Consider the following 16725-nt stretch of genomic DNA (forward strand, 5'->3'; position numbering starts at 1 on the left):
GGGATCTGGGGACCCAAGTTGATAGCAATCTCTCCTTTGACAACCACATTGCCAAAGTGGTTAGAAAGACCTTCTACTTAGCCCACCACATCATGAAAGGATTCACATCTAGATCAAGAGAGGTAATTGTGCCCCTTTATTCATCCCTCATCAGGCCCATCATAGAATACAATGCCCCCTTTGGGATGTACCTTACCCGACACCTGCAGCAATTAGAAAGACCCCAAAAGTACCTCACCAGGAGGATCAAGGGACTCAAACAGATGCCATATGCTGCTCGGTTAAAAAAACTCCAGCTCTACTCAGTTGCATACCGCCTACTTCGAGGCGATCTATGCCTGACATATAAAGCTATGTCCAACCCAGAATTAATGGACATGCTCCACCTCAGTAAATCTAAATCCCTTAGAGCCACGTGCTCGAGGGACTTGAACCTCAGCACAGAAATAAATAGAACATGCTGGAGGGACAGATTCATAACCCAGAGGCTCCCTTCGCTCTGGAATAGAATTCCAATTCATGTTAGGCAGAGCACCTCACTGTGTCTCTTCAAGAAGAATCTTGATGAGTGGATGGGGGATCATACGTTTGTCCGGGGGATTACTTCCGTGTCACTATTAGACAGAGGCACAGTAAACTAAACTTTAAAAAGGGTACAGTATACTCAAATCAAGGGGTGGCATAAGCCAAACACAATCGTGCTAGGCTTATAAATGCCCCAGGGCAGATAGCCTAGTATGAACCTATGAACCTAAGTAGCCTCTGTCAACCTCTCATAGGAAATGGTACAGCTCTTGGCATAGGTGGGCTCGAGTTCTAAACTACGAAGAGCAAGACTCTGACACTCATTAAAAAAAAAAGAAAACCCTTGTAAAGAAAAAGACTCTAAATTAAACATATATGTCTCCTACTAAAAGGTGACACCATCATTATTTGTTGTTATGCTCACCCCGACAGTTTCAAACTGGTCTGCTAGAATTACTCCTGACTGAAAACAAAAATGATGCTCATCCCTTTTGAACCTCATGTCAGCAGATGGCAGTGTGATCTGCATCTCTTCATAGCAGAATGTAAGTGCATAATGATAAACTGACATGCTGCCCTATTTCAATTTCTTCATCTATCCTTAGTGCATATCCCGTAACATTAAGATTTTCAAATATTGCTCATGTTATGGTAGTCTTTTCTCTCTTCGCACAAGCATTACTGGCTACAACTGTGTTTACAAGCTTTGTCAAGGCCACTGGAAGCTTATAAAAAGCACACAAATTTATATATATTGGCTGCAAGGAAATGGTAATTTTTTTTATTTTTATGATAAAGAATAAGAGCGGAATATCAGCAATATTCTCTCTTGATTCAGAATAGAAATTTTTTTCAGTGTAAGTGTGATCCGGATCCATAGGGTATGCTGCGACAGGGACTGCACTCCTTTAAAAAAACAGTTGCCAATTTTGAAAATCATACACACCAGTCATCTCGACGTTTTCACATAAGAATCAACCTGTTACAGCAAGCACTGGATTAAATATAGTCATGTTGTTCATATCAGAAAAAAATGGACAAATGTATGAAAAACAAAAAAATAAATAACGGTTTTATTCTATCAGCCATCTTCTCCTGTCTCCCACCACACACACACCCCCCCACCAGCAGCAGAACAGTAATCTCATTTGTTTTAGAGTGGCTTTCATGTTGACACCTACATGGACTGGCAAGCTAAAAAAATAAATGAATGCACAACACTCTAAGCGTGGATTTAAGTTTTAGACTGTTAGCCTACTGGTTAAAAACCTACTGTATGCAATTTCCATAGTTAGAAAGATTGCCTTCTACCCTTCCTTATATCTTTTCACTGTTTCCAAGTACTTTGTTGACCTGCTTCTTAGATACGCCATATTGAACTGTACTAGCTTCCTCACACCCTTATACATCTCCATCATTTACTGTAATTGCTGTCTCACATCCTCATACAATCTCAGACATTTACTATAACAGCCGGCTCATACCCCTATACATCTCTGATATTTACGGTATTAGGAGCTCACACTCCTATACATTTCAGATAGCATTTACTGTACTGGAGGGTTATGACCCCTCTATATCTCAGATGACATTTTCTACATTAGCTGGCTCACACCCTTACACATCTCAAATTACATTTACTGTATTGGGGCTCAAACCCCTGTATATCTCAGACATTTACTGTATTAGCTGTCTCACACACCTATACATCTCAGATGACATTTACTGTATTAGCTGGCTCACACCCCTACACATCTCATACATTTACTGTACTAGCTGCCTTACACCCTAAAGACCTCTTAAGATGAGTCACTGCAATGAATTTGCAAGCAAATTTAAATATGCTAGCAATGCAGGCAACCCTTTATGAACACAGGAGGCGGCAATTATGGGTACACTGAGGCTGCTCCTAAAAGCACTCCTGGAAAACGCCAAAGACTGAAGCAATACTGATTTAATGAACTTTAACTATGCCCTGACTTAGGAATGAGTGTCTATTCCTGCCACAGTACTAAAAATTCACGAACATTTATACATATCACACCACTATGTCTACTGCATAACAATGGGCAGCACTTTGAAATAAACTGACATATTTACATACCAACAGACTACTAGACATACACACAGAAGCTAATCCCAGGTCACTAAATTACCCTGAGGTAGACAAGCTAAGGAACAAGAAACGCATAATTCACAGATTCATAGATTAGTACTAAGTTAACTGCCCTTGCAAGCCATTTTAAGCATAGCCAATTATCCCTTGTGAGACTCAAACCCTGCACCTTGTGTTTGTAAGGCAAACACCTTAACTATTAGGCCATCCTCCCCCCTATAAATATGCTACAAGACCGTGCTGCATCACAGATGCATTTGAAGCCACCCTAAACTGCCACAAAGGAATGCCACTGTTCAACCACAGCAATCTGTACTGCCCTCAAGACACTTTCTGACCTGTGTTTGTTTTGATACTTTTGCTTGCCAGATTAGTGTTGCCTCTATATTTTCCAAATTAATTTATCTTTTTCATCACTGCCTGGTCGTCTAGTATACTCCATCTTTACCTGTAGTATCTGTTCCCCTCTTATAGTACAACTCCTGGAATCTTATTACATAATGATAGTGATCTTTGGTCATCTGATATCTCCTCCACCAAACTCCTTAGTCTCAATCTAATTTTCTTAATTTCTGATGCTAGACAGTGCAATCCTGCTTCACCTTCCAGTCCCTATTTACTTGAATAAGTCCTGACTATTCAGTGCTGCATTCCTCCAACCAAAATAATCAGCCCCTGTCTTATTAACTCATGGTGTCCTGGTAACCCTTTCCACATCCAGCCTGATGCTGTGTTCCACCCTAACAATGGTATGCAGCCTGAGGTAGACAGGGACATGACCTATGTGCATAATCTAAACCACAAAGCATGCATATCAGCTCATGATGGGCATGCATCCATTCATGAAGTGAATTTACATTATGGGTGGTCAAGTGTGTTCATCTGCACGGCAGAGAGCCTACAGCAAACTGGTGTGCTGCATGTAAAATGCAGTATTCAGTCCCAAAAAATACAATACTGGCCAGTGCACAAGAATGAATTGCAGATACTTCACTTTGGATATAGAGGTTATCTGCATGACAGATGCGCCTGCCTACCTTCAAAGTTCCCTGATCCAGATCTCAAATAACAAAATGTTTGTGTTTCAATAACTGTTGAATGAACTTCCATTTTCAAATCTATATGCTGAAATTTACAGTTCTGATATGTACCTGTTCAACAAAACTGCTGTCTCGAATTTTAAATGTCTGTACACAACTCGTCTTATTGCTTTGTGACCAGACTCCTTAGAATACATAACAAAATTACCTGAATAAAACCATCCAGCAAACCAAACCCTAAAGATGGTAACAGTTCTGATTTAAAGGCCTAAACTTAGCTTTTGACTGCTTTTAAATGCTAACAAGAGATGGAACCAAACCTCCTCTGACTTACTCAGACTTACCCATTTCAGAAAAATGAACTGAAGACTCAGTAATGTTCAGCTCACAATGATAATTTACAGCTGGCACCTCATAAGTAATAATCATGGCATACCTTTTTACAGCAATGCTCGACTGTTACAGACACAACATCCTACCATCCTTCCTGTTGCTTAATCCAACTAATTTCTGGAAGATCTTACCGTAATTAAAGTGAAATTTATACATACATTTCAGAAAAATAAAAAAGTGCATTATTGGCTCATGTAATGTAATCCATACATTTTTGTACTGAAGAGAAAACATCATGGTAGAACACATTTCTTACAATCTAAGAAAAAGTACAGGACAGAAGCACTTTACTGATCTTTCAATTGTGCACAGCAGAGGAAGGTGAATGTTATTGCTATGCCCGGATAACAAGACATATTCCTAACAAAAAGTTTCTGACCTAGACCTCCCTGTATGGAATATGCTTGTACAGGCCAGAAAGTCTATACAACAATCATCATATAGGAAAGTTCCCTTTCACCTGTTGTGGCACGTGTATAAACCAAAGGAAGACAGGAAATTTACATCTCCTTAAAAAAAAAAAAAAAGAATTACACAATCCTCAGAGGCAGTGTTTGCAAATAATTACTAATACAGCTCCCCATCCCTGAGCATTATAAAGCATCAAAATGTAAACTAGTAGCCACAGTAAGACCTGCAGTCTTCACACTGAACTTTGAGTTCCAACAATGCTTACTTTTTTCAGATTAAAATCCTGAAAACCTGCAATTCCAACATAGCCTTTGAGAAACTATTCAAATATGCTTGGTTTCAACTCAAAGATATTCCTTGTACTTCATGTTCTTCAGCTGGCGGGATTGCATTTTGTCCTCTGACTCCTTAGTGTACTGCGCTGTTCCAATAAAGGAAGGCAGATTCTGCTGCAGCTGTATTCTGAGTGATTCGGACTTCATTACAGTTGTACATATACCACTTCATGGATCTGGCATATCAGAAGTATCTACTGTCACTTTAATAAAAATTGTATCGTCTTTGATATAAGTCCCTGGTCCACCTTCCAATTGAGTTTGTGCTACAAAAAGCGGACAGCCGGAAGCAATGTTCATTTCTCCACTAGGACGCTTGAAGCTGCTACTATTTGGGTCTGGCTTGAAAGCATCACCCAAGTGACGTCGAGTTGATCCTTGGTCCATTAACATTAGCGTCACTTTCTGTTTAAAGGGCCAAGGTAATAAGGCATCATATTCTCCACGCATTACTACAAAAAACAAAGAAAGGTGAGTTCCTCTACCCATGCCATCCCCATTCAAGTAGACTCTTGCACACATTTTATAACCAAAGTAACTTGTGTAAAATGGTTGGCTGTATAAAGATAGAGTTTTCCCTGATACAGCCTCTTGTTTTCGTCGCTTATAGTCTCTAATTTTCCATATTAATGTCCCATTATAACTTGCAGTCTCTAAAACTTGGAATCGCAAATCCATATCAGCTAGTCGAATATCATGGACACTCAGCATCTGATCATGTCTTTTTAACTCAGTTTCCAGAGCAGCTGAAAAAAAAAACATATTAGTTTTAGAATGACATCCTATAAATGAATACAAAAATAATAGTCAAAGGTAAAATTTAATTTCTTGGTTTTACATTAGAAAATCGCAACCTGCATTAATGGAGTTTAAGGGCACCTGATATTAGTGTGCAAGTTACTTTGGACTGAATGAAGTTTAATAAAAGTAAGTCCTAACACCTCACCATCTGTTGCCTCACAGCTGTAAGGACACTTCAGCTAACTGTGCCTACTATATAAAACGTACTGTAATTTAACAAAGAATTTAAATTTGTTCCCTGCGTGGCACAGATAGGTAAAGCCATGTCTGTATTCCAGACAACTTGTGACTGATTAGTGATTGGGACATTAGGGGGAACTGACCTGGTAGGGTGGAAGTTAACAATCAACACTGACTCGCCCATCAGTGTGGGAGGGAAGCCAGTCTTGTCCACTGAACTGCAGACTTCAAGACACAACACAAAGAATTAAGCAGGTAGACTGGCATGCCACACTAAGCTGCACTATATCAACATTTAAAAAAAGTACAAGCATCATGTTACCTGTACTATGGGATGTGACAGTTAGGGTGCCATGGGGCCTTGGAATTAGAGGTCTACTTGCAACCATTACTTACCATACTTCTCAACTTCTTAGAGCAAAAAATCTGGACAAAGCCTAAAATGATGGGGGGACAATTAGGGACAGATTTTAAATATTGCTTTTACAAACTTAGAAAGTTGATGGTTTTGCATTAGCATGAATTTTCTGAAGGATGTGGAGTCTTAAAACACAAATGTTTGTCATTATTTAATGACTTAAATTCTCAGCTATTTGCCAGAAAAGTACAGAGTTTAGGTGGAACACACCAAAAATATGAGGCAAAAATCTGGACATTCTGCGAAAATCTGTACAGTTGAGAGGTATGTTACTTACCCAAATAGGGGCAAATTGGCTAGTCTGGTCATTGGATGGTTGATTGTTTATTTTAAATCCTAATGCCAGATAACTAACATAAAAACAAACAAATATTTTAAACTTGAACACAGGCTTGGAATTACAAATGGACAGCTGACTAAAGCAACTATTCAAGAACAGAATACAAAACCCCCCCTGCTTGATCTCCAAACATCTTAGAGAAGACGAGTCAGCTAACAGGATTAACTTTCAATGACCTCCATCCCCTTTGCTCTGTCAGTCCTTTGGCTATAATCTCACACCTGAACCCAAGTAGCCAGTGTTGTAGATGGGTGCTCTTTCTCTGCATCATTGGGCTAGTTCTCAAAACAACAGTATTTGTTACATTGGTACAAGTTGGTTAAGAACCTGGCTTAAACCATAGGTAGTGCAGATCAATACATGAAGTGCTAAAGACTATGGTAACAAGGCATCACAAAATTCCAGAATGCCTTACATGATGCAGATGACTTTCATTAAGTTACGTTTTGAAGAATATCAGAAGGTGCAATATAGTTTTGCACTTTTGCAAGCTGCATAAGGAAACAGAATACGGGCTGAAGTAGCTATGGTGGAGAGGATTTGTACTGACAGTGCTCCAGTTACTAATTGTTTCACTATCTGGACCAGATGCCAGGGTAGGCAGCTGGGGAGAGGACGGGAATCTGTATTTGATGTTAGTGCATCCATCCCAGGGGAAGGGGAGACTGGAGGGCCCCTACTTGGCTCATGCCCAAGTGCTGCAGCTCCAAAGTACAGGGACTTTGGGGAAGACATAATGGATAAGTAGCAGATATACATTTTAGTAGATGGCCAATGATATGCAGAAGTGAATGCCTGCCTGTATATAGTGTATTATAGCTGATGACATAACTCTCTAACTGATATGACTTAATCATAGCGCTTTGATTATGGCCATCAGGTTTAGCCTTGCTCTTCCTACAAGTATGATGCTCCTCATAATAATCAGACCTGTTTATGGAGTACATACTTCATTAAGCGCATAAACGAAACCTATACAACGGTTCACTACTACTGTAGAGTATAGTGTATAAAGATCTACTATTTTGAAAAAAAGAAAGTGCTCCTGTTTCTCATCCTCTGCTATGATTTTTGAAGGTCAGTGTTGTGATTTTTAATGCACAGAGGTTGAGAAATATGCTTGATGGTCAGAAGAGATAGACTGGAACAGATGTGTACAAAGAAAAAAAATCTAACCTCACACATCAGGGCTGAGTTTGACTGTTACCATCACTGCATAACATTCTATGGATGACAAGGGAAAGAGTAGAAAATTAACCCTAAAGGAACAATGGGGCCTGACATCCATGCGTGGAGAAACACCTAAAAAATTAAAAGAAAGAAATAAAATCAAAAAAGGGTGAAGAGCCTTCCCTGTTTAAAGCTGGTTTTAATCTTCCATTCTTCATTTCCTTTACTTTTCTTTAAGTGTTTACAAACAGTTGCGGATATGATATTATTAGCAAAAAGTATGGATTTCTTTAATAACGCATCAGAATTTTACAAAACTCTATTGAGGAGTGACAGCTTCTACAAGTTACAATCTCTTACATCAAAAGACTTATACAAGTCTTGTAAAAGAGATCTCTGAAAAACACACAGATAAGTCAGGACCACTTTACAGACATTAAATTTAACACAGGAAACAAACTTTACTAGGAACATTACCCGGAAAGGCATAAAAATTATTAAATTACAACAGGAAACACAGTGGCAATGTCAGACGCATAATATACTAATCAGGACATTTCAATTTCACCTCTGCTTCTCATGTCTACAAAGCTTAAGAGTGGCAGAGTCACAGGTGGTTGTACTAGTGCCTGCACTGCTCACAAGTACGGGGGATGTTGGTCACCCCAGTCAACTGGTCTGTCAGGTCATATCAGGTATTCACCTTATGGAATGGACCATATGATCCCAGCAGCTACTTCCTGGACTGGCTTTGCAAGATTAACAACATGATTTTACCTTCATTTGCACACCATGTGGGCACTCTCTTTGAAACACCAGCACTGTCAGCCACTGCCACAAATAAACAGCAAGTCAATGTCCGCCAGTGACTCCCACCTTACATAGGACTTTGACACTCATGTACGTTTTAGCACTTCTACATAGGACAACGTGTCAATATGTACAGGCTGCATGCATAAACAGGTCCATGCTAGTGTTGTGCAGAGGAATGTGTACATGTCTTATGTTGCTGTTGTGCCTCTGTGAAACACAGATTTTTAGACATCATTGGAATCTAGTGTCAACTGCACATATACAGTGCAAATCTGTATACATTAGTGATGTTTACCACAGATCTGCAATGTTTGAACCCAACATAAACACAAAGAAACCAGCAGCAGCAGTAACAGTATTTGAGCAACTTAACTTCTACTTCACATCACAGGCCCATACGATGTATATAGTAGTTTTCAGGTCTGTGGTCTGATGTAGATCTGTGGTATCATACAAATTTCACTATGTGCCTTGGAAAGTACAGTTGTGTAAGCGCTTACCATAATAGTAGATGTCCGAAAAGATCACTGATGCAGTATTTCTCACTAATGGATAGTATCCTTCCCAGGAAAGCATACATCCAGCCAGTATACCAAAGCTTGGGTGACATCCTCTTGTATTGTCCAACCTATGACCTATGCACAAGAATACATGCCGGTAAGCAAGGGATGTACGGAAGCAAAGTTCCAAAGTTTCTTGCTCCAGAAAGAGAACATTAAGACTAAGAAAAGAGTATGAACAGGAATTAGGCCAGCAGGTTAGAGAGGGGAAAGGGTAGGTCCACACTGGCTGAGGAACAGGAAACATAAAAAGAGAGTAATGAGGGAGGATGTACGCACTGCAACACTGATTTATTTGGATATCTACTGTTATGGTAAGTTCATACACCACTGTACTATGTTCTTCGTTTGATCACAACTGCAGTATTGCTCACTACTGGGAAGATTCCCAAAGCTTTAATACTCTTTGGGAGGAAGACAGAAGTGGAGAACTGGTATCCAGAATATCCTGAAAAATGGACCATGCAAAACCAGCTCTGGTCCTAGAAAATGCATCTGTTTTGTAATGTCTAGTAAAGATGTTTATGGAAGTCCAAGTGGCTGCTACTAAAATGGTTCTCGGGTCCAGACTCATGAAAAGAAGAATTAGAAGAAGCAACAGCTGTAGTAGAATAAGCTTTGATCTGGCCTTGGAGGGATTTCCCATGAAAATTGTAGCAAAGAGCTACAGTAAGTGAAATCCATCTGGAGATTGGTTTGATACAGGAAAACCCATCTTTTTACCTTCACAGGAAACAAACTGATGATCAGATTTTCTAAAAAGATTAGGTTTGTCCAAACAGAATCTAAGCTGTCTGTGAACGTTGGCAAATGGATGAAAGAAATTTCATTTACAACCTTAGGCATAAAAATAAAGACTGATCCTTAAGAGGAACAATTAAGGAACAATGTCTTTAAGAAGATTTAGGAAAGGTGAGGAATTCAGAAGAGCTTGTTAACTCTGAACTTTTTTTTTTTTTTACGTAGATGACAAAAATGTCTTCCAAAACATCACTTTAAAGAAGCAGATGAGGCAGTTTCAAATGGGGTGACTTAGCTTTTCCAATACATAGCTCAGGCCCCAAGGAAGACAGATGGAGTTTCTTGGAGAAATGATGAAAAGGACATCATTTAGGAATTATTTGACCTTATAACATAAAGAAAGAAGAGGATATATAGGCAAACAGACAGAGATGGTTGACAAATACCCCTTAATAAAAGAGTATGTCAGACCAGAGATGAGCAGTTCACACAAATATTTAAAGATAACAGGGATACATATTGATAGGAGTCTTGTTCTTTGTTTTGGCACCAAATGCAAAATCCTATTTGGAAATGTAAGAATTTTTCTTGTAGCAGGTCTTCTAGCCTTCTGTAATACTTGTAAGCACATCATCAGAAAATTAGATGCCTGAGTAGTATCAAAAGCCTATCATGCAAACTGTCAAGTTTACAGTTTGCAAGTTTGGATGAATGAGACAGCCCTTCTGTTGTGTGATTAAATCCATCCTGTGGGGTAATGTGTGCTGATTGCTCTTGGCTAGATGAAAAAGGAGAGAGCTCCAATTCTGTCTGACCAAAAGAGGGAGACCAGCAGCATTTTTTGGTCATCTTTCTTGATTTTCAGAAGACCTTTCTGAATTAGAGGAAAGGGAAGAAAAGTATAAATGAACTTCCCTTTCCAAGAAATGAATATGGTGCCCATTTTTCCATGCTTTTCTGCATGGGACTACAGAGCAAAACAGCTTAAGCTAGCTGTTCAGTGTGGAAGTAAACAGAATTATCTGGAGAAATCCCCAATGATAGAAATTCTGCAGGAAGACCTCTCTGTTTAGCATCCAATTGTGAGGATCTGTCTTGGTTCTGTTCAATTAATCTGACATTGAGTTCAGCTCTGATGGGATATAAGTTGCCTGGAGAAATATCCCATATGAATGTGGTATTGTCTGCCAAAATCTGGAGGGCACCTTGAGACCAGAGATGGTGAAGGGACTGAAGGGCTGGTATTAGCGCTTTGATTTCCTTGACATTTACATGTTTACTTCAGTCCTGCCTTGACTACAATTAATTGTTTTTATGCCCAAAGAACAGGCTCATCAAGCGAGGTCTGAAGCATCTATGGAAACATTTTGATGAGGAACAGGAACCAGAAAGGGCAGTTCAGGACTGAGTGAAATCTGTTTGATCTACCACAGAACTTTCTTCTTCTCAAAGGGCAAGAGAAAAATTAGGATGTCCAGAGAGTGGTATTATTGTGTCCAATCAGACTTGAGGTACCACTGAATCTTCCCCATTTGGAGTATGGAAAATGGAATCATGTGCATTGTTGAAGCTATGAACCCCAGAACTCCCAAAATCTCTCCTGCAGGGATAACTTCTATAGTTAAATGAGATTGGAAGTGAAAAGCCAGAAACTGAATTTTGTCTTGAGGAAGAAAAGCTATCATGCAAAAAATGTTCAATTGGAATCCTAGAAAAAACAGATTTTGTGAAGGTAACAGGGTGGATTTTTTTTAGGTTTAGGGTGAAACTTAAGTGAAGAAATAAATCCATAGTGAATTGTAAATCCTGCAGAATGTTTTTTTTCATGTGGATGTAGCTTGTATTACAAGATCATCTAAATAACCTAGAAGTCTGCGGAATGTGATCACAGGTCCAAACATTTTGTCATTACCCCTGAAGCTGTAGGAAAAAAAAAAAAAAAGAGCAGATCGGAAAACTGAAAATGAAATCTCAAAGCACAAAATCTTAAGAATTTTCAGTGATATGAATAAAAAAGAATGTGAAGACAGGCATCTATTACATCCAAGGTAACCAGTAAGACTTGTGCGAGAATCATAGCAAAAAGACTTTGTTGAGACAATATCTTGAATTTTAGAATTCTCATGAAGGTTCCATGTTCATAAATTCAAAATGGGTGTCTGTGTGCCTGCTTTTCTTGGTATGAGGAATACTCATGGGAAAACATGCTGTTTTTGATGAAGAGATTATAATTCTGTAGTTCCCTGATGGAATAAACCCTGTAAGACACAAAACCAAATGTTCTTGGTTTAGGGGGACCTTTGGAATTAAAAAAAAAAACACTGGGGGGAGGTTCCAAGTCAGTATCCTCTCTGGATTATGGTAAGAACCTAGATGTCTGATGTCATCGATTTCCAAAGATGGCAGAGGCTGAGACAGTTTATCTTTGAAAGAAAGGAAAGGGCTGGCTGAGGTGAGGACAGCAGGGGGTTGGTAGTCATGTGTTTGAAGTCTTGTCACAAAATTATTCCTTAGGTCCTTTGAAATCTGATTTGGAGTTTTCCTGCAACATTTTTGAGAATTTGTTTACTTTTTTACTGCAACTTTTTGCTTTTGTGAAAGAAAGGTACTGCTTTAGAGGGGTTCATATTAATACTAGGTTAACTGCCCTTGTGGGCCATTTTTAGCCTACCCAATTACTCCATGTGAGAATCAAACTCTTCACCTTGCGTCTGTAAGACTAAACACCTTAACCATTATGCCAACCCAAGATAATTTCTCTTGACAGTTTAGAAGAGGAGAAATAATTTTTTTTTGTTTTAAATCTTACATGATCGTTTCCCCTTTCTTGCCAATTTTTGAAAATGTCAATAGATACTGGACCAAAAAGACTGTCTTTATCCAGAGGGGCATCCAGGAATTTAGCTTTGTCATCATCAGGAAACAACTGTAACCATGAGTACCTTCTTAAAACGCATCCAGTTGCTGCTGCCCTAGAAAAGGCAGCAGCAGAATCATCGCCACAGTTTACTGAATGTCTTACTACCTGTGTGGCAGAATTAAGCAGACACAATAACGAGGTTTTATTATCTGAGTCTGGAATGTCTGATAGTAGATTGTTCATGTTACCAGAAATAGGCAACAGATACATTAGCAGATTGTTCATGTTACCAAAAACAAACAGATACATTGTCATGTGGGTTTGGTAGTTTATGAGATAGAAAGAAACTGCACTAGAAGTGCACATTTTGTTCCTGTACCTATCCACAGTCCTACTACCTTTGTAGTTAGGGAAGGCATTACTAGAGGGCAAGAGTTTAGATGCTTTGTTTGATTCAACTAAAATCCAAGTTCAGTTTGAGGAAGGATCATTTGTGTTAAAATGAGCATCTGGTACTTTGTAAAACCTATCAGTTTTTTAGGAGCAGCAGGCTGTGAATCAGGTGTCAGTGAAGCAGACAAGATGGTATTCTGCAAAGCATACAGTACAACAGCAATGGTTAAAGGCTTAGGGACCTCCATGTTTCAGAGATTATAACATCTCTTTTGTACCGGATACTTGCATAGAGTCCCAGAGGAAGTGTTGTACCATTTTTAAAATAGTGTCACCAAAATACAATTCCATCTATGGAGAGTCAGAAGTGCGTCTTTGTCTATTTACTCATACCCAGTAAGAGTGGATCTGTAAGAATAAGCTAAAGACTATTTCCTAGTCAGAAACTCTTTTTTCTGAAGTATAATTCCTCTTCCTTTTCTGATGAGTAGAAAGAAAATGAGGAAGTTTCAATCATTTTAGACCTTTGAAAAGTTGTGCTGTGCATCAGATGGAGGAGTAACACGAGGGGAAGTGTACTTTGTTTTCTGATTCATCATTTTAGGAGTTTCAGCAAAAATAATCCAAGGTAAGAGTAAGTGGGGATGGTCTCTCAAACAAAGAACTGCAGCATATTGGGGGATAGGCATGTGTCTGAGATTACCTCTTCTCTGCAGCAGACTCCCCACTCATGTGAAACAGAGCTCTTCCCTAAGCCTATTCAAACACAATTTAGACCAATGGATGGGAAACGCAAATTTGCTCTGGCTTGTCAATTGTGCTCCTTGCAGTTTGCAAATACCCCAGTCACAGATATATACCAAAGTCATTTTAGCCCATGAGCTCTGATAACTGGGAAATTTGGAACATGAATGGCTAGGCTAAAAATAGTTCTAGGGCCATTAGACTAGTAACCTTTGATCCTATGCCATCTGGTCCCTCACAAATCTCCAGCTGAGTTCCCCTTTCATGTTTTGCCAGCCATCTGATCAGTCAGATAGGATGTTACAAAGCTAAAACCTGCTGGTCTTGGGAGGGAGCTATGACAGCAGGAGTAGGAAGAGAAGCCGAACGGGTCTGTAGGTTCATCATGTGACTTGACAGAAATGCCTGAAATCAGCAAGACAGCAGAAACTTTCTTATACAGCTGCTGAAGGGCATCTGAAAGAGATGACTCAGAGACCATCCTAACTGAAGCGAGTTCCTTAAGCTTTTGTTTTTTTAAATACATCTTCAAAGATGCTAAGTGCCTTCTAATAGTCTTAGAGATGCTAAACTTATAAATGGAACACTCCCTAATGTTATGAACTGGACCTAGGCAGAATAAGCATTCAAGAATAAACCTCAGAACACATAAGCAGCACCTGTTGGGAAAAGGGTGCCCATCAGCCGCTACGAAAATGCATATAGAAAACAATGGTCTGTGACATCCTCTATGGCCAGCAGGAATTAAATATTACGGCAATGTCAAAAGCTTGCTGGCTAGGCTTGCGTAGGCCCTTGGGCTGATAGCCTAGTACCTACCTATGAACTACATGATATAGCAGGCATCACAGAAAGAGAGGTCTGAAAGTACTGTGTGACTCAGTTGTGCACCACACAGTATCTAACAGGTCTGTGACTGAAAGGAATCACCTCTCACTGTGAACCTCAGGAATGATAAGTCATTCCTAGAATCTTGGCATGCAGAAAATGAAAGCAAGTGTATCATATCAAGTGGAGTAGACAAAGGTTGCATGTCTCACAGGGGAACCAACCAGATAAGCAGCCATACCATACAAGCTATACAGCATGACTATAGAGAGCATACAATGGCCACTGCATATGTTCCCCTTAGGTATTTCAGGTGTTCAGATTCAAGGGACCACTAGCACAGGTATGTGTATGCTGTCTGCCTGCATGTGTCCACCTCCTATTTGCTTGCACACCACAGGATATCACGTGATGTAGGGGGCAGTCATCATAATTTTATCTCTTTTAACAGGACAGATCGCTGCTACAATAACAGGTACACACACTGGGTGAAGACAAAAAGCATGACAACAGGCTGCACTGGTGCAAGGTCTGATGATGTTGCTGACACTTGGATTAAGTCACAGCCCAGGCCATAGAGATACCATCTGTCTCCCTCCTGGGTGGTCTTACAACCATTGTCCAGGGTGAGAGTGTGCACCCATTATTATCTGCTCCACAGGATGTATAGCATGGGAGCTCAGTGTGATCAAAAACACTACCACTACTCATTCTGGGTCTGCAGTGGTGGTACAGTTTACTGCCTCACATGTGATTACACCCACTGCACATCAACATGGTAAAGGCTGCCAGCACCATCCAAGTCACAGCCAGCCATATCCAGATTTGCTGGTGGATCTTGGCAACAACAGATGTGCAGGGCTAAAATCTGGCACAGTCTGATGTTACGCATCCTGACTTGGAGATGGCTGGCATAATGTGTGACCTTCGGGAGGATTGGACCCAGAAGTATCAAAGCTTCCAGTAGGTCACAGAGTCCACAGGTGATGCTATAGCCACCTCCATACACAGGATAGGAAATGCCATCACTGCTGTTCTAACCCATGACTGCTGGTTGAGGGAGGATGAGTTCCTGTGAATGCACAAGAAGCAAGACCATCAAATGGAGCACAGTCTGTACCTGTGGTAGTGAGGTTGCCACAGTCCCCACTCTACACTGTTTAGGGCCAAACAAAGAGGCATTAGGGGTGGGGCACCTCACCAATTCTCCAACTTTAATCCAGATTCCACCAGTACTGCCATGTCACTGGGCAGGGGAGCCTGTAGTCTTTAAACAACTGGCCACTGCAGTGGTTGCAACATAAGGGCATATACTAGCCCCACCAACTAGTCTACAGAATAAATTGTGTGTGACATTGATATTATCCCTCCCCATGACTCCTGTATCTTCCACCAATAACTGCTAACCCCTCCCCAGGCTGTGCAGACAGCTAAGAGTCTGTGTATCTCTTAGCAGTTTTACAAGTAATGGTGGTTGTGACCCACCTTATCCATCCATCCTCCTGTGTGGTGAAAGAGATGTCTGCAGCATAGTGTGACCCAACCCTGTTGCCTTTAAATAACACTGCATGCATTACTTTGCTCTGTGTAATATCATACTACCACTGTGCATTTATCAAGGCCCACAGAAGTGAACTAGACATGGTCTCTTCACCTCTGCTGCTATATACTTTGCTCAATGCTGTCTATGAGGGTAGCACAGCCACTGGTTGGTGTTTGTCGTCATTACTGTGATCACCACTAGCAGATGCTGTGGTAGACACAGTGCCATTGGGCCTGTTACTACTTCCTAAGACTGCTGTCTGGGCTGCTCATAGGTTCATAGGTTAGTACTAAGCTAACTGCCCTTACAAGCCATTTTAAGCCTAGCCAATTATCCCTTGTGTGACTCAAACCCTGCACCTTGTGTTTGTAAGGCAAACACCTTAACCATTAGGTCACCCTCCATCCTTAATCATATTCTGTGGCTTGCAGTATGTTATAAAGATCTTTGAGTCTGTATCAGTGCACACTGCTGTGCCCCCAACACTAGTTGTATTATATTTGTGGTTTACAGT

At 40.2% G+C, this 16725-nt stretch overlaps 1 protein-coding gene across 1 annotated transcript in view; it reads right to left on the bottom strand.

Annotated features, from left to right (window-relative positions):
* Positions 1-2104: 2104 nt before the first annotated feature.
* TRAF3 (TNF receptor associated factor 3) overlaps positions 2105-16725 on the bottom strand; it is a 793845-nt gene continuing 779224 nt past the window's right edge. Inside the window, exon 11 of the mRNA XM_044074528.1 lies at positions 2105-5566. Coding sequence (XP_043930463.1) covers positions 4989-5566 — 578 coding nt within the window. The 3' untranslated portion in view covers positions 2105-4988. The remainder of the gene's footprint in view (positions 5567-16725) is intronic.

This window comes from Protopterus annectens, chromosome 6.part0 (genome assembly GCF_019279795.1).
Source record: "Protopterus annectens isolate FY-2018-M chromosome 6.part0, PAN1.0, whole genome shotgun sequence".
In the NCBI taxonomy this organism is placed as follows: domain Eukaryota; kingdom Metazoa; phylum Chordata; order Ceratodontiformes; family Protopteridae; genus Protopterus; species Protopterus annectens.